This window comes from Cyanistes caeruleus, chromosome 3, assembly GCF_971803275.1.
Source record: "Cyanistes caeruleus chromosome 3, bCyaCae1.hap1.1, whole genome shotgun sequence".
Lineage (NCBI taxonomy): Eukaryota > Metazoa > Chordata > Aves > Passeriformes > Paridae > Cyanistes > Cyanistes caeruleus.
Genome location: NC_141703.1, coordinates 15911555 through 15930530, shown reverse-complemented (window position 1 = coordinate 15930530; position 18976 = coordinate 15911555). Strand labels below are relative to the sequence as shown.

The window sequence follows — 18976 nt, the reverse complement described above, 5'->3', positions numbered from 1 at the left end:
TGACCTGTCTTTGGATATTAGGACCATTAGTTGTTGAGTGGCTCCTTTTTTAAACACTTTTGATGGCATTCTTTTCAGGGTTAATTTTGTATAAAGTAAATCATATTATTTAAATAAAATGTTTCTAATTATTTGCTTGGAAAATGCATGAAGAAGTAATGATAATATAATTTTATAGTGTAATTAGAATATAGTTCTATTCATTAGTATGTATGTTATTTTATTATTAATTTAGTTTACTAAATTTAAAACTTTAGTAACTAAGTTTTGAGGAGCTCTCCTCTCATACTTTTGTTTGTTCTATGTATTTGGTATGACCTTTTCAAGGAAAAAAGGGTTTCTTGTTTTTTTGTTTTTGTTTTTTTTTTCTATTCGGTTCAGATAGTGAACCACTCATCTGTGTTTAATTATATACTTGAAGATTACAAGAAGAGTAGTCATTGCAGTTGTTTTGATCTGCACTGGAATGCCCACAGAATTTAGTTTCAGCATTAGTTTGCTATTTATAAATACTTTTTATTCACCTTTAGTTTTCTGTGCTCTTATGAGAAAGATCCATCTCAGCCAAATACAGTGCATAGAGGAACATCTGACTTTTAGAATGTGAATGGGAGTTATTTTTAGAACAATGAAGACAAAACTGGGTTGGAAGGAGGGGGAAACTTTGTCAGATTAGAAGAATTTCAGTCTCACTCAATCACCAGCATGCTTTGTGTGTGCACGTATGAAAGATTCAGTGGCTGATCCAGTTAAGAATGCATCAGAGGACTTTTCCTGAGGTGGCCAGGTCTTCTGCATCTGTTGTTTTGTCTGCTGCCAGCATGGTAGTGCAGCTCTGCAGGGCTCTCGGGGGCTGCTGCCCTTGTGCAGAGGAACCTGGCGGTGCCAGAGGATGCCAGGGACCAGGGAGCGTGATGGACACACTCGGGAGACCCATTCTTCCCACAGCTACCCTGCTGAGCTCAGACTTCAGAGCAGACCTTCAGCTGACTGGCTGCTTCTAGCACATCCCCTTCAAGAGAATAAAGTGTACTTTTCATGGACAGGAATGCCCTCTGCCCTCGTGTCTTTTTTTTTTTTTTCCCCTTCCTTCTTATTCTTAAGTATGTTTATTTAAACATTGGAATTAAGCCATAAAGTGAGTCCTGATGTGTAGCTGAAAATAGCAGGTTTTTTTGAGTACTCCTAAAGATGAAAAAATGTCTGTAATATTATATTGATGATTCAAAGTCCATGGCAGATTGTCAAAAATAATATGGGACTAAATCATAGGCAACATGACAAATGAATATAGGATATTATTGGAGACTGGTATTCTGAAAAGAGAGAAGAAAAGATTAAAATCAAAAACCAACTTCCAAGGAGACCATTACAAATATTGTGTCAGAAAAATAAATTTTTCTTCTTTCACAGCAAGCTATTCTGTTACAAAATAAAACCTTCTATTATCTAAAAATAAAAAATTCCCCCTCTTTGCCTAAGAATATATCACTGAGCCAAAGTGTGCTTTAACTTCGACTACAAATGCTGGGCACTTGTATTGGATAGAAATGAAAGTGTAAACTGTCAGGTGCCTTGTGCCAGAAGAAACAGCAAAGGCTTTGGATTTCACAGGTTGCTGTTGAGTGTTACCCTGTGCACACTGATGATTTATCTTCAGAGCTGCCACAGGTACAGTGAAGCCCACCCAGCATGCACAAGGACCGGCACCAACTGCGTAAGAAGCTGTCACACCCACAATAGACTTACTTGTTAAGGTTCTTACTGGAGAGCAAGACTAAAATGGAAGCAAAATTGTCTTTCCTGTCCTCCTGTTATGACTCATGGGAGCTGCTTTTGTGCTCAGTGCTTTCATAATCAGTCTGCTTATTTGTCAGTATGGTCTTAGAAGCATCCTGCTAAGCACCCACTCTTTTTGAGTTGGCCACAGCTGTTAGGGAAGATCATGAATCCTGTGTTTTAACTCAGAGAAGTGAATTTAGTTCATATATCCAGGATGAGCTGAATTTAGTTTTGAGTCTGTACTTGGATGCAGAAGGAAGAGCACTCACAGTACAAGATAAAACAAACCAAATCATTATTTCTGCCCTGGCCTTCAAGCTCAGTTTTCCTTTAGGAATTTAACCAAACAGGTATCTTTTAATAGTTGGGAACTGATTCACCCTTTTTCTAGTCGTTTGCTTGCTGCGGGATGGGAACTTTGTTCTTCTCCCATGCACTCCTGGTCCTGTGGCCATGGAGATCTGCTGCCTTTAGTTCAGTTACGTGATGATGCCTTCCCTTGATGTGTAATCATTCAGGTGCACTTGCAGGTTTCAGTATATCAACAGCTATTAAAAAACCCAAAACCCAAAAATCCCAAGCAAATTCTCCAAAAACCAGTGACAGTGAAATCAGGGTCCAATGCTGTTATTAGCAGTGTCTAGAAAAGCTTTCTGGGGCTGAATTTTAAAATCTGTGAGCCTGTGCAAGGAACCTTGGTGTTTTGCTTTTACATAATTTGTTAAAGTTTGACAATTTTCTGAATTTTGTATTTATTTTCACCAGCTGCTCCTTTCATTCCTAATTTTTTCTTATGAGCAGAGGAGGATAGATTGAAGCTTAGAGTATGAAAAATGAGTTGCTAGAATTGTTAAGTTCTTGTTGCTTTTTATCTCTACAGCTTTTTTTTTCAACTTCCTCGTTGTGGATTTCTTCATATTGTGAAGTCTTGACAGCTCTTTCTCCAGAATCTTGTCTCATTTAGAAGGACTACTGTCCCTCTGTAAAATGGAAAAATAAAGTGGTAGCTTTTTTCCAAATTAAGGAGTGAGACTGGTACAATGTCACTTGCAGTATGATTGTATTATTTTTCTCTTCATTCCTTAAGTCAGAATGTTACTGCTAGCTTCCTCTTTACAGCTTCTCATGTACTGAATTTTTCATTCCTGGTCAGTAATTCTTCATAATAATCCTGACTTGTTCCTTTGGATCAATAAATCCAGAAAAAAATCCCAGCTGTTTTCTTTACCCTGTCAGTTGTTAATACTGCAATAACACTGAATTGTGTGCTTGTAACTCTAAATTTTTCCTGGAAAACCCCAATGAATAAGAGCTCCATGTATAAAGGTGCTGAATGATGCATCATTGCAAACAGAAGTGGTTAATGCTTCTTTCATCTGTGTGCCTTGTTTGACAGAAGACATGCCAGGGTGTGGATTAATGCATAACCATCAAAGACAGATGGTATGGTATAAGTCCTTTACATTTGTGTACAGACCCACTGGTTTGTTAGAGCACAGAGGAAAATGTAAACCAGCCTCTATAAATTCCTAGTTGTGTTCTCTTGGTGAGTAAACATAATAAATAAATAAACAGATTAAGTTTACTTCTTGTTTTAGAGGAGCAAGAGGGGTCTATTATCTGCTGGGAAGAAGTTTGTTTAAAAGCTCATGGATGACTTTGAAGTCAATTAGAAGTTTGAAACTAAGTTCAGCAGGATGCAGGTTGTGTCCTTTCTGTCAAGACAAATGAAATTTACTGAATACTTGATATGCAAGACACAGATTTACAAATTTAACTGTATTTCTAGAACAGTTTTATTTATCTACATTTTGTGAAGGCAAACATCTATACATGTGTTTCATAATTCTCACTGTCTCTGTTAAAATCTAACGATGTAAAAAGTGCTTCTCCTCTCCACACAGGTATTGATGATTATGAAATAAAGAATAGCATTTCTACTTATGATTTGAGGCTTTGCATAGAGTGTTTAAGTCTGATGCTTTTGGATGATGCACTAGAATTCTTAATGGTCTTGAAGGGAAAAGGAGTTGTGAAATAGCTAGGGTTTTTTCTCAGTGTTTTAATTTCAGTTCAAATTATCAGGTACCATAATGCTGTAGTATTCTGTATGCTCATTTAAAAAATGTTTGTCTGTTTTCTTGGTTTTACATATAAGCCTGATGTGCTATTGCAAAACAGTTACATTTGTGTTAAAGTCTCACACTGTTACACTTCTCGATTAAATAAAACTAATTTTTTTCTTGTTCATCTCATGACATTTCATTTTGCTGAGTTGGCTCTGTGTTTTGTAGAACATCATGGTAATGTTGAGAACATCTCAGAGATCTGCTGGCTTAATTCATAAATTGTTGAAGTGCTGTGAATCTGGCTGCCTTAGAAAGAGATATTAGGAGAATGCTATGTCCCTACTGTGAGAGCCTTTGAGAGGTAAACGATGGCCTTATTTCCACTTCTGCAAGGGTTATTCTAGCCAACTTAGGAAAGCAAACTAGTGTTGCACTCAGTGTAAAGAATGAAAGTGTGGCAGCTATTAGGTTTTCCTTGTTATTAGTTAAGGTCTTCCTTGCTTTCCAGTGTTCAGCTTGAAAGAATCCAGCCTGTCCTCACTAAGTCAGAGAATAAAGTAGTTCTTGCTATGGTTAACTTTGTTAAGATTACTTTTTTGTTTAAAACTTCTAGGTGTTTTTCCTTGTTGTTGTTATCACAGTTACTCACTCTGATATTTTTAAGACTGTCATTCATGGACTTTTGAGTTCATGTTACCAGATTCCCTGCAAGAATAAGTGATTTTCAAAACAATCTTAACAAGGGCAGTGCATTTTGAAAAGCAGAAGAACAAAAAAAAGTGGACATGCCACTGAAAAAATATTTTTAGCAGCTTGATTTTAATTTTCAGCAGGTTTTGAAGACAAAGATCTCAAACAAACATACAAATTTTGTGTAGAGATTAAATGGCTCTACCTAGTCTGACATCACTAATATTTAAATTATGGCCCAGTTCAAGGTAAAAGAGTTGTGACAAAAAGTGTTTGGGTATGAGTCCGTACTAATGCTGCATCCCACTAGTCATCTTTCATGAGGTTTCCTTTCCATTTCAAGATTAGGTTCTCATGAAGTTTCTGCCTCAGCAGAATGGGGCATAAAGCTGCCTGGAGCTAGTGCAAAAGGGGTGGGTCTCTGCAGTGCAGTTTTCTTTTGGGAGTCCCCCTGTATGCATCTGTGTTACTTGTGATGTCAGTCAGTCATGATGCACTTTGGGGAGAATTAGGGAAGCTGGTTTGTGTGTTTCTTTGGGCCAGTTGAAGTGTGTCACTAATGGTGAGTGAACATCAGTCAGTTGACAGGGTTTTTACCTTTAAGGAATTACATGCAAATGCTTCTCTAGGTGCCATGAATCCAGGGGTATCAGGGGATCAGCTTTCTGTGGATCTTCTAATTCAGTGAAAAGGGAAGCTGGTATGTGATTAGCGGGGAGAAGATGTATAGTAATGAATTTCATACAATGTTAGGAGTTAGAAGGGACCTTAAAGATCATCTTCTCCCAACCCCCCTGCCCTGGTCAGGGACACCTCCCACTGGACAGGATGCTCAAAGCCTTTTCTGACCTGGCCTTTCATACTGCTGGGGCTGGGGATCCACAACCTCCCTAGCTGGGGGATTTCAGAAAGGAAGATGAGCTACTTGCAAGTCTAACCTTTATTCCCAATAAAAAGCTAGAATTCATACTGAATAAACTTGGAGAACTGAAAATAAAAAATAAAAGCTGTGGATCACAAGCTGCAGGCCTATATAGCTTCAAGTAGTTTTTCAAGAGAAATTTAAAAATTATGAATGAGCAACAAAGGAAACTGCATCTAAACTTCTTGAGTTTTTGGTACATTATCTCATAAGTTTCTTCACTGTTTTACGATATATCTGGGAAGTATTATGTACGCTGTAAGGCAGAATGAGAGTGTATAATAAATGATAAAAGTGATAAAATTAGCAGATAAGTAATCCATTTGTCACAAACTAATTTCTGGAAGGACTTGTCAGTGAATAATGTTGGGGCCTGAAGTAACAGATTTGGTGATACTACTGAATAGTGCTAATAGAAAACAATATATGTTTTCTGACTTTTTCTTTCTGGCAGGTAATTCTGCTATTCTGAACTTGGCTGACCAGTTTTGTTGTGTCTTGCTTACGTTATGGTGGCATTAATGGTTGTTTCAGGGTCTGTGTAGCAGTATTTCTGTCACTCAGCTGCAGCATGGGGACAGTCAGCTGCGCCCTGTGCCTGGCACCAGCCTGTTTCAGTAGAAAGCTGAAGCAGCTCAGTGTTCTCTGTTCTTATGCTGATGGTGTGACTGAGCAGATGCTCCTGTTTTTCCAGGACCTCTTTTTTTTTAGTTCGTTACTGTAACCAGAAAGTCTGGACAAACAGCAAAAAGGCTTTTGTGAGAAGGAGATGCCAAATGAAATAGGAGGAGAACATATGGAAGGGAGAGGAAAGAGTATTTTGTACAATTCAGAAGTGAAGAAAAAAAGTGATTAATTAAAACAGTAAATTAAAACACTGAAATAATTAATAAAGGACTGGACAGCTTTTACTAAAAAACAAAAGCAAACCAGAAAACCCTAACTATCCCTTTGATTTGTAACTCTGCTTTATTTTCAAATTACTGTGGTTGGTTAACTCTGGAGTTGCTTCTAAAATAACAGCCCCTCCCCACATGATCTGCCTGTGTCTTGCTGAAGAAAATGTTGTTGTGATTCCCCTCTACCCCTGGGTTGTCCTTTTGTTGTGTGTGACCTGGCCAACGCTGGGCTTTTGGCCAGCAGCCCTGGTTTATAGTGAGACCCCTTTGTGTGAGCTGAACCCAGCATTATTGGGTCACACTCACCCATTACACATAATTAAATGTATTCACTTCCATCCTGCTATCTTGTACTTCATGAGCAGTTCTGTCCTTGAATCACTGAACTGTAAAGATGTTATATTTCCAATTTATGGTGAAACCATTTTAGGGTTTTTCTTTCCCCAGTACTGAATGTGGGATATATATGCCTTTAATATTATGGGAGCAAATGCAGTCTGAATTAGTAAAACCAAACTTTGATGGGTTTTGTTTATTGAACTTCTAATAGGATAACACTGAAGTGGTGAGCCTAAAACAGGCCAAAAACCTTGTTCTTTACCTAGTGTATAATTGCTTATTTTGAAAAATTACTTCAGTATTTAGCAAGCATGGAAAAAACCCTTTGAAAACATTTTATTTCTGTTTATCACATTTCTTAAATAAGCTGATAATGGAAGTAATTTTTAAATCTCATTTCTAGTCTAACAAATTAATTTCCTTTTTATTTTTTTTTAATAATTACAGAAAAGAGTAGTAGAAAGCTATTTTCTGATGTAGTGTTCTTTCTGCTATATCCTTTTTATCATTACAGTGGATAAATAAGAAATTAACTTAGCAAAATTTGTTTTTATACCTAGCTATCAGCATACACCAAGCATACCATAAATAATTATAAGCTTATTTTTTCTTATTGAGGTAGTTCCTCTCAACATTTTAGTTTGCTTCCATTCTGTAGAAAATTGTTTTATGCCAGTAAGTTATTATTGTAATAGACATCCTGTGTATGGGATTACAAGAGCAGCTGTTGTGTCAGATGTATGGTCTCAATAGGTTCCATCCATTACACTGGCTGCTAAGCTCTCCTGATCATAAAATGTGGAAGTAAATTAATTGTCTGTTAAAATTGTTAGACTATACTGGTGTGATACCTGTATACCATTGCTTTCTCTTACTGAAATAAATCAAAGTATTAATTATGTTATTTTCTATTCTTTCCCCAGGAAGCTATTGATTGCCTAGAAATTAAAACAAGGTGTGAGAAGTCTGATTGATCAAGGTGGAATTTTTTTTTCCAAGAGCCTTTTGCAAAACCTTCAGACAGTCCCATTCGTGCCATGTTTTGTGGCTCTCACCTTAAGAGGAATTTGTCTTGATGAAGATTCCTAACATTGGTAATGTGATGAATAAATTTGAGATCCTTGGGGTTGTAGGTGAAGGTAAGTAGTATCTTAATAAAAGAATAATTAGAATTTTATAAATATTTTACTTAGTCCTCTTGATGATAATAAGCTACCGAATGCAATATTTTTATTGTAGGTGTTTATTATCTATAGCTTCTGCTAATTTCCTTGTCAGCTGAAAGGAGGGGAAGAGAAATATAATAGTTATGTGGTAGCTTGGGGTTTTTTTTATGTTGTTTTTTTGTTTTTTGTTTTAAAAGTTTAATGTATTGATTTCTTATTAGTGGTACTAGGGGAGATGCAAGTTATCAAACTTACCTGCAAGTGTATTTTTTAAAAAATAATTTCAATGTTTTAAAATCCATTTACTTTTAAGCAATCTTTATGAAATTGTTTCAGTGTACAGCGATTTAGTACCTGTATATGCAAGTTCTGGATAATAATGCTGGGAACATTGTTACTTCTGTAGTTAGGAGGTTGCTGAACTCTGTTTAACCTTGCCACTTTTAAATTTTTTTTTTTGCTTTGAGATGGCTTATCTCTCATCTTCTTTGTTTCAGGAGCCTATGGCGTTGTACTTAAATGCAGACACAAGGTAAGTGAATTGCTTTAAAGTCAGAGGGAAATGTTGGTGTTTGAGTGAAGCAATGCCTTTGATGAGAACTAACATGTTAATATGTATGAGACATGGCATCTGGGGTGGACTTCTTCTTGCAGTCAGTTACTTAATAGCAGTCTTAATTTGCAAGTTTCAGGGGAAATGGCTATGTCTAGTATTAAATCTCAATTATTTGTGTTTAATATTTTCTGAAATATTACTAATGTTTTATTAATTTCAACTAAGAGAGTTTTTAAGAAAAGAGACCAAAAAATATTTTGGAACACAGTTTATGCTCAAGCAGTCTTAATTAGAATGCCAAATTATTTGCCAAATACTGCTGTATAAGCACTTAGCTGTCTTGGAAGGGGCAGGGGAGACAAAGGGGAGTCCATGAGGGATTTTGATATTTGTAGAATGATCAAATAGCACTTAGAAAGCAGCAACTTTTTTTTGGTTGTTGATTTTAATTTGGAAAAAGAAGAAGTTAAAAGGGAAATAAAGAACACTGTTAGATACAGAAATGAAGCCTGGCAACCTGTCTGCTCTATTTCAATTAGTGGCTAAGTTGGATGTACCTGAACTTGCTGCTCATCATCGCAGAACTGACACAAACTATTTCTCTGTCTTTGGAGCTGCAGTGTAGTCATTAAACAAAATAACTTCTCTGAAGCAAAACATTTCAGAATCACAGAACTAGTGATCCAAGAATATATAAAAGTCTTTTTATGTAGTTCATATCTTCTTTCTAGAGCAAGTTAGGACTATGCCGAGGGTTTATGTTCCTATGGTGGCTTTTAGTGTGTACACAGAAAGGTTTTGCACCCACCCTATGAGTCTGTCTGGAATATCTTACACTGTTGTACTGATTTAAAAAAAGGATAAAAAACCTGGAACTTAAGATCCTCTCTCAAGCTGAAGCCTTGTTGGGCTTGGGGATGTGTAACAGTCAATGGAGTAACTTAGGGAAATTGGGTCTTTTTAGATAGGTATGAAAATTCAGGCTGAGTAGTGTGAGAATACCTGGGTAGTGATGATACAGTTTGTACTAGGCAGCTCTATTCTTTGTGGAAATCAACCTCACCCAGACTCAAGAAGTTTCTAGGATTTCCTGCATTGCTGAGTGAAATTTAAGCTGTACATGTCTATTCATGCTCATGCAAAAGAGTTCAGTACTCTGAAAGTATGGTATATTGGCAGGGTAATCTGTTGTCCAGATTCCTATGAGAATACCTTGCAGCACACCAGATAACTAGAAAGGAAAGGCTTTTCTTTAGCAGAAGAGAGTGCTCCAACAGCCTGTGTAAGACTGCTTCCTTCCTGAGAATCTAAATTTTTTGGTAGTTGCACCAATTTTTTTCTACAGCTTCATCTTAATGGAAACAACTGTGCTAAAAGTTTAAAACCAAGTGGTATTTCTTTAAGCTTCTAGCAAGTGGATTTACTAAGACCTGGGGTTTCCAGTTTTTGGAGATCTAAAGAAGAGGTGATGTATATTGCTGTTTTCATCTGATTGATAATTCTCACTTCAAACAAACTGCACCTAGCCTCTGAGAGCAGATGAGTTTAGGAATTATCCAAACTATCTAACTGTCTGAAAGTTAAATGCTGGTCTTTCCTACTTGTATAGGAAAACAAAGATCAAATACATTTTAATACATCTGGAAATGCAAGGATGTATGGTTTGGGATTTTTTTGTTTGCCTTTTTGTTGGTGGTGGTGGTGTTTTGTTGTTTCCTTTTTACTGTTTCACTGCTGGTGGGCATACTTTTGAATGCAGAAGTGTTTATATTAATGTTTATAAATAGTGGTAATATACCAGGAACAAATTCCCAGCTATTTTAAATCAATATATCTCCACTGTATTGTTGAGAGGGTAAACTTAGTGTGAAATGAGGAGCCAGCCCCTAATTGCAACAATTTTCCAACATATAATCCACTAGTGCTTCAGTAAATATGTAGCTTTTTACCTCAGTACATTTCACTGGCATGTGTATATAGATTTAAGTAGGAGAGAATGGCATAAGGAACAAATACCTTGTCATTATTATTTGTGTTTTTTCTTTGCTAAGGGAACATTACCAGAAAAGCTAAAGTAGCTCCTCTGGAATGACTGTGTTTACGTTATTATACAGCCTGTTTTTATCCCAAATTCTTCATTGCTAATTGTGGTTTGTGCATAAAGATTACTTGTTTATCTGAGGGTTTCTTCTGATTCTAAGCTAATAGAAATAATGTTGAAAAAGAACAGGGATAATGTTCTGAAAAGCTTTTTCCTATTTTTTCATTTAGTCAGATGATGCTTCCTAAGGAAGTACACTGAAGTGCATCGTGTTTGAAAATACTGGCAATACATTTGATAGTTACAAATTATTAAAAAAGGCTGTCTTGGCTCATTTGGATTTTGGCTGTTTTCTGAAAAGAAAAGCCACTTCAACAGTTCAATAGTGTCAGAAATCATGGCTGAGGAAAAGAATCTTTTCCTAATGTTTAAGGTTTGTCAAATGTGTGCCCATTAAATAAAAGCAGTATCCCTTTTACTTTACAAAGGGGTCTTGCTGCTTCATGCAGAGTTTTTTTGGGCAATAATATGATAGGAAGATGCTGTGGTAAAGCTAGAGGTCTCCAAAGATGGGCACATGGAGAAAGAAGCCTAAAGAAAAAAAATAAGCCAAAAGCCAGTATGAAAAGGAAATATTAGACTGTGAGATAATAAACTGTGTTTATAGGAGGAGCACTGACAATTGCAGCTGCAAGTAGAGTTTGTAGAAATGAGGTGAATATATCCTTTGATGCCTGAGATAAGTGGAGACTCCGTCTAGGTGGAGATGATGATAAGAAACAGGGGCTGTTTCTTAGGATGAGACAGAGCTCTCCACACAGCCAGGCTGGAGAGGAAGATGGGTTCATAGGAATGAAACCATGAGAGAAGAATTTGGACAATGCTCTCAGGCAAATGCTCTGATTCTGGAGGTGTCATGTGCAGGGCCAGGAGTTGGACTTTGGTGATTCTTATGGGTCCCTTCCAACTCAGGACATTCTATGATTCTACGTCTATATGCATATATTTGTATGTTGATGGTGGTTGATGGTGGTTTTGTAGGCTAGGCAGGTATGCAGGAAGGTGTGTGGCGATGCAGTTTCTCTAAAAGCATGGTTGAAATGGATGAAATCTCCTTGACTTCTCCTCCTTTCTTTGTGTGTTACCAGAGGCCTTGAGCCTGAGGGGATAGAGTTTAATCATTTGGAAGTTTGGTGCCAGTTGTTCTTGTATGTTCAACATCTTCTGCCTAATGAGATGGTTTTTTTGTCTTTTTTATTAGATATATATTTTATATTAGATATATATTTTGTATATAGTGTCTGGTGTTGGTGGCTCTTAAAAGTATGAGGCATTTTTAGACCTTTTCCTTGGAGATAAACACCACTCAATTCCCATATTAAAAACAAACAAAAAGAAATGTTAGTTAAAATTATTTGACACTTCAGTGCATTGAAGAATAATGAAGAATAACCTCTGGAATAGGTTTAATACTTCCAGGCAATGTCATCTTAGCCTAATATTTAGTTTTGTCTTATTTGAGCCTTCTGTAATGATCTTGCATTGTGTTCTGATAAGTTGTTGGTCTGCCTCAGAATACATGAGAGAAATATTTGCTGACCCCTTAAAGAAAGGTACATTTTACTCATTAGAAAATATAGTGAATATGCATATGTAGCAGAATCGTTACATTTCTTTTGAGTATCTCAGCTTTTTTAATGCCTTTTATTGCTAGAACCCCTACGGATCAGCAGGGTCACGGTTTTCCCTTTGAAACCAATTTTTTGTTGTTGTTGTTTCTACAGCTAACCCACTTCTTCACACTTCACACTATTTGTTTGTGTTTGAGCAGAATCAGGAATTCCTCTTTTACCAATGCTGGCCAATTTGTGAAAACTTTTCCCTGGCCATCACTGTGCTCTGAGGAAGTAATTCTTGTAGAACAACCAGCCCTCATCAGCTCCTTTTCCCTTCAGGGCTGTCTTTAAGCAGATACTAGAACAAGGTGAAATCTGTTCTTTTGAAAGACTAGGGTTGTATTTCTATTGTCCCTCTCTCAAGTCTTTCAGAATCTTAAATTCCACTGTCATGGTGGAGATGCTGGTCTGTTGTAATGCCCATAAGAAAGGCACTCAGACTCTGTAAATTGTAATTTAAAGTCCTGCTTCTTTAGTGAGTATTAACTTCACTATAATAAAATAAAAATGGAACAGGTGATCTGGGATCCCTTTAGATGCTGGGAATCTTCAGTTGTGCAGCATCAAAATGGCCTCTGATCTGAGTGCAGCATACTGTGCAAACCAGTCTGTAAGAAGAGGTTTTTTTACTCTTTTCATTATTCAATCTATTACAGGATTCTTTTAAAAGAAATCTCCTAATCAATTCTGTTGTCAAACAGAAGGATGTTCTCAGGAGACCTTCTTGCTACATCCCTAGATAAAGGCAAGGCCACACAGGTTGTGTAGCTTCAGATGCTGAGTGGGAGCTGCTTGCAGGCTCCTCTGGTACAATGACCTGGCTGAGTTTGCCCTGCAGTCCATGCTCCTGAGCCTGGGCCACCTCAGGTGAATTCTGATGTGCATCACTAATTCCTCCATGTACAGTGGTCTTCTGTCAGGGTGCATACACATTGCCTGTGAGGTTATCATCAGCCTTCACATTCCTGTTGGGTGATTGATCAGTGTCAAGCAATTGCCTTCTCCATTTTCCAAAAATCTGATTGTCTCCATCATGCTGCATTACCCTTGCAGCAAATGCTGGAGTGCTCCAAGTCCTCTGTGAAAACTGGACTTCATTGTAAGACTTTCCTTAAAAAGGCTTTATCTGTTTTGCTCTCTTCATAAGGTGCTTTGAAGCTGGTATTCCCCTAATGTAACCTGACTTCTAACCCTCATAGCAAAACTTATGATTTTTGACTTTGGTCTTAGCTGTTTGAAAGCAAATGTACATGCATCAAGCACCCCTCTCCTCTGCAAGGATCTCCTCACCTTGTTAGGATATTTAACAGAAGAATAGCTGTTTCTGCTGTGGCAGAGCTCCAGTCATGCAAGCTATTCCACTACATTTTCTGTAGCCCTAAAGAGTTGGTTCATCCTCTAGGATGACAGATAGTTCAGATAAAATGCATATTTCTGGAGCTGTGCACTGATTCCTAGTTCCTCCTGGTCTTTTGTCAGAAGTTTTCTGTACAGGCACTGGGAGCCTGGTCATGCCGCTCTCATAGAGCAAATGAGAACTTCATACTCATAGAAAATTTGTCATAATATTGTCATAAAAACAGAGTTCTGAATTTCCCTGGTGGATGTTAGAATCCCTTTTCCAGCTCTTGTGTCTGCTGATGTTATTAACACCTTCACACTTTAAATCTGCAAACCATTTCTATGTTGTTGAGTTCTCCTTTAGTGTCAAAATTAAAAGGTAAGTGTACTTGTATGTAAAAGTTCCGGGTTTTTTTCAGTGTGTTGTATTTTTTCATGAACTTTCTTTAGATTTGGCTCTCAAGGTTCATTAACTCCCCTGTATGTGTTAAATCAAATACTTGGACTGAAGAATACAGTCATTACAGTTTAACTTTTATGGTATTATCTTTCATACTGAAATGGGTACAGCTCTTTTTTGTTTCACTTTGGATGTGATTGATTTGACAGTAGTTCCTCTTTGGTTGATTGAGAAATTAAATGATGAATAAATGAAAAATCTGAGTTCTCAAAATGAGACCAGATTGCTGCCTGTGTTTTTTCCCCTCATCCTATTTTTTTTTCTGATTTTTTTTTGTATGTAATTAAAAACAATATGCTAATTTTCTCATCTAATCAAATTTGGTTTGGCTTTGTGGCAAGATTTTTGCTTTTAATTGTTGCCAGGGTAAAATCTCTATGGAGCATACTGTTTTCTTTCAGTAATGGCAGTTTATCTATATAAGATTATTCCATTAATGCTGTGGTTCCTTGGGCTAAAGCATCTTACCACTGCTGGTTTTCTGTGCCAAAATTTGTATGAAACACATACAATAAATACGAGGCTTTTTGGACCTTATGGATAAATAGGGATTGCCAGTAGTAGTAAGTGTTTGCAGTAGTCAAAGTTGAGACATTTGAAAAAAAGTTTGAGATGCAAGTATTATGTGAGGAAGTTAGGCAAGTGGTAGTGCTGAAAGTCATGGTAACTCTTCAATAACCACTTGCTTAAAATTCACTATGAGACAGTGAATAACCTTTTGAATTCCTTACAGAATTGTATTTTGAAATGTTAGATGTATTTGTTTTGTGGACTTCCAAACTCTACTTCCATGGCATTCCCTCGAATGCAGCAGTGAGAGGCAAGCTTGTTTGTGCTGATTCACTTCAGATACTTTCTATATGTATAAGAGACAGACAATGAACATCTATAACTGCTTCCTATGCAGGGAAGACATGAATGTGGTATTGACAGTTCATAAAGCTTTCATTTTTCATTGATGCATTGTGACATTTGTCTTTACCTGAACCTGAACCTCTTCCCTGTGGCAGGGGGAAACAGACAATCAGATAGCATTATATTAATGTGTTTTAAATAAGATTGATGTCAGCAAAGTGCTGATTTACATCCAAGTAAGTGGAAGATTCATGTTGGTACTGTTAGTGCTCCAGAGATCAGATACTTGTGCAGAATGGAGCACAGAAACTGAACTTGCTGAGTTCCCACAGCTTGAGCAGGCCACTACTAATTCAGTCTCCCCTCTCACCCCCAAGGTGGGCTATAATATTCTCCTTATCACAGTAATGCTGCCTTTTATTTCTTTTCCTCAAATCTTATTCCCAAGTCTCTCTCGTTCTTCAGTTATTTTTAGAGGTTTTCATAATACATTCATTAATAAAAACCATTAAAACACTAATTTTCAGGAAACTATCAGATGCTGAAATGACTTGCCTACAATACTGGGGAAAAAATATAGATTTCTGTTTGGTGTTGTCCTAATTTCCTCAAAGTCTGGGTCCCGGTATTAACTAAAGTAAACATTTGGGTTCACGCTTGTAGGGCTATGTAGAATGTGGGGATGAAGTAAGGTAGTTTTTCATTGCTTTTATTGTTTTCTGTCTGTTACTTCTGCTGTATGTTGCTAAGATATGCTCTGTTTCAGGGTTTTATTTAATTTGATCTTATATAAAACCTTGCTATCTTTATCAGTCACATACAGTAATTTCTTTACGAGGGCCTGGCCAGGGTTCAACAAAGTGGGCATGAATGCATTTTAAAATGCATTAAATTACTGGAGGGAATGATAAGGGAGGTTTAGGTTGGGTGTCAGGAAAAGGTTCTTCACCCAGAGGCTGGCCAGGCACTGGAACAGGCTCCCATGGAAGTGGTCACAGCTCCAAGCCTGACAGAGTTCCAGAGGTATTTGACAATGCTGTCAGGCACATGGTGCGATTCCTGGGGTGTCCTGTGCATGGACAGGAGTTGGAATCAAGGATCTTTGTGGGTCCTTTTATTCTATGATATTCTATGATTTTATGAAAGTTAATGTTTTTTGGTAATAATAACATCAATCACTTTATAGCCATATCAGTGGAATGATGCTGCTTTGATGTCTGCAGTTGTGCTGTGTTGTTTCCTTTTGAGTCTTTTCTGACAATCCAGACTGGTGTTTGAAAGTTCCCTTGTTCCCTCCATTCCCTTACCTCCTCTTTTGTGCTTGTCATGTTATGGACCCTGCTCAGATATGGACGATATTCAGTACAAAAAATTTCATTTCCATCCCTCCTTTGCTCCTGATGGCTAATATTTAGAAATGTAAGGGCAAAGCTAAGAAACAGAGCTTTCAGGGTGGAGAAATTAACTTGCTGTGGAAGGGGATACTAAGAATTTTCTTTTTTTCAGATGTGTTCAGTTTAAATCAGTGCAGTGTGAGGGTGTTTGCTCTCATTTCCACAAATGAGGATGGCTTAAGTTGGCTTGTCCATTATAACATTTCATGCAGTACAGAGCTGGGGTGCAGAGACACCTAATGCTGCAGAAGAAAACAGGAAGGGTAGGGGAGACAAGCAGGGGAGCACCCTTGTACTTCAGGAATGCAGGTAGTTGAAAGAAGCATAGAAGCCTGAGTTAAAAATAACAAGAGTGATTCATCTTGCTTTGGAAGGATATGTAAAATGTATTACTGATGGTTTTCAATTTAAATTAAGTCAAAGATAAGCAATTTGTTGCAGTCACAGTATTTCAGATGTGTATTTCTTTTAGACAGTTTCTTCCACTTGGTCACACTAATGGCTCTGGATAAACCAGACATCTTTTGCCCTTTTTCTTTTGTTTTTTTAAGAAACTGTATGCATTTTTGATAGTATTTTACATAATCTTTTATATGAATTCTTACTGTGGGTACTGGTGTTCCTAAGTGAAAGGTTACTGCTTATGCCACAAATAAGAGCTTTGCTTGGAATATTGCCAGTAAATAAACAAGCCTCCTAGTAGTTGCTCCATCTGCAAAGGGATTATATATCATGACACTTGTAATAATACAGAAATCATATTCAGACCTGCAGCAGTGTGTTCTGTGGCTGCCCTTAATGGCTCTTAATTGCAAACAGCTTGTAGAGCTCTATCTCATTTTAAGGTCCTTGTAAGTGAAATCTTACTTTTAAGTGTGGATGTGATGAGCACCCAAAGCAAGATATCTGTAAAACTATTTTTTCTTACAAAAAGTTGGAAATGTTATGCTGAAAATTAAAGTTTAGGAACATGACTACAGTACTTCTTAGAAGCAGTAGCAGAAGAAATTAGAATAGATGAGATTTAGAGACCTTATGTAGGGTCTTGGATCGTTAGGAAAATAGAGGTGCAAGCAAGGGAATTCATAGTTACTGCAAATTAATATATGGGAGAGAGAGCAGCATATGGATAATGATAGGACTACATCCATAGTAGTATGAATTTGGCCGAATATTGGATTACAATCTGGTTGTGTCATCAAATTGCAAATTACTCTGTAGCATAATTGATGCTAACAAAATGGTATTTCTAAATTTTTGTCTGATTGTTTTCCCATGAGGGATTCTTGTGGAGTTTTTAAACTTTTCTAGGACACATGAGCAGCTCTAAGGTTAATCATTGATTTCTGAACACTCTTTGTATTTAAACAAAGGCCACTAAAAGCACAACTCAGTGTTTCAGAAGATCATACATGCAAATTATTAAATGTACCATGGTAAAAATGGGTCTGGATCAACTGTCGGCCTTTCAAAATTCTTTGTAGCAACTAAGTTAATCTAAAATTTAAATACACTAAAGTGTCTTGAATATGTCATTCACAATATAACAGAATACATACATCAGAATATGCCACTCTTTGTTTTTGGTTTTTTTTAACTGATGAATTTACAGTCTTTTTTTTTAAACTCAAGAGTCCTGGAAAATGAGCATTTGACAATATAGGTAAAACATTGACAATAACAGTGAAAAATTTCCTGTAATTTCATTTTTTTCTGAAAACTATAAGCTCTTCTTGGTACTATGTTTTTTAATCAGAAAAGATTACAGTATGTTTTTAAATAGTAAGTTGTCCCTCTGAATGTCCTGGTTAAAGCAATTTATATTGCTTTGATTACTTGCTTCTGTGTAATTCCTAACTCATGGAATAACCTCCTAAAATATAAAAAACTTTCTTTTTTTTTTTTTTTTGTATAAAAATTCTTGGAATACCTAACTTCTTTTGAAGTATAGTGGTATTTACTTTTCTTTCAAATCCTGGATAACAATAAGTGGGAAAAAAGAAAAGTAGTTTCCTTTTATATCATTATATCTTTTAAAATTTGTATAAATTTGTAAATTCTTGTGCTAACAACCTAAAAATTGCACTTAAAATGAGTGGTTTGATCACAGCTAAAGGCCTAAGTAAGGGACTAGACAAAACTAACATCAGAATATGGTGATCAAAAAATTTTGGATATAGTGGGAAGGCAGTCTGAGCTCTTGAATAGAGGCCACTTTTGCTAAGACTGCTTTGTGCTCTTTTTTTCAACCAGTAGCATTTGTTAAATGTTTTCACAGAACATGGATTCATTCTTTATGATATCTATGCCTTATACACGTGTTACAGTTCTGAAAATCTTCAAAACACATCTTTTTGCTGTGTGTAGCTGCAGCTCCACCTGGACAATAAAGCTTGATGAGTCTGCTGCTTGGCTTTTTTTCAAGAATAGTCCAATTGCATGCTAGTTTCTCCCTTCTAAAGTATATCTGTTTAAGCTGCTTCTGATTTAAGATAAAAACTAAAACATCTGGATTTATAAAGTATTTGCATTTTTACTATCTCTGATCCATTTTAGTTTAAATTGCTAAATTAGACCAATCTTTGTGCAAGTTACTTTTAAGCCATAACACCACAGAACATAAAGGCTTTACTTTGCACACTATGAAAAAATCACACTATGCAATTTTATTTTCACTTTTTCAGATGTATAGCAAAGTGAGGCCTTGTTTCTGAACAAGACAGATAACTCTTGTTTGGAAACAGGTAACAACTTTGCTCTCCAATTTTATAGTTACTTGCACCTTA

General features: G+C 36.6%; 1 protein-coding gene across 5 annotated transcripts in view; it reads left to right on the top strand.

Annotated features, from left to right (window-relative positions):
* Positions 1 to 18976, top strand: part of CDKL5 (cyclin dependent kinase like 5) — a 157814-nt gene that overhangs the window by 68451 nt on the left and 70387 nt on the right. For all 5 annotated transcript variants that reach the window (XM_086879979.1, XM_086879978.1, XM_086879981.1 and 2 more), the window contains 2 exons: positions 7625 to 7840; positions 8365 to 8399. In XM_086879979.1, coding sequence (XP_086736105.1) covers positions 7777 to 7840; positions 8365 to 8399 — 99 coding nt within the window. In that variant the 5' untranslated portion in view covers positions 7625 to 7776. The remainder of the gene's footprint in view (positions 1 to 7624; positions 7841 to 8364; positions 8400 to 18976) is intronic.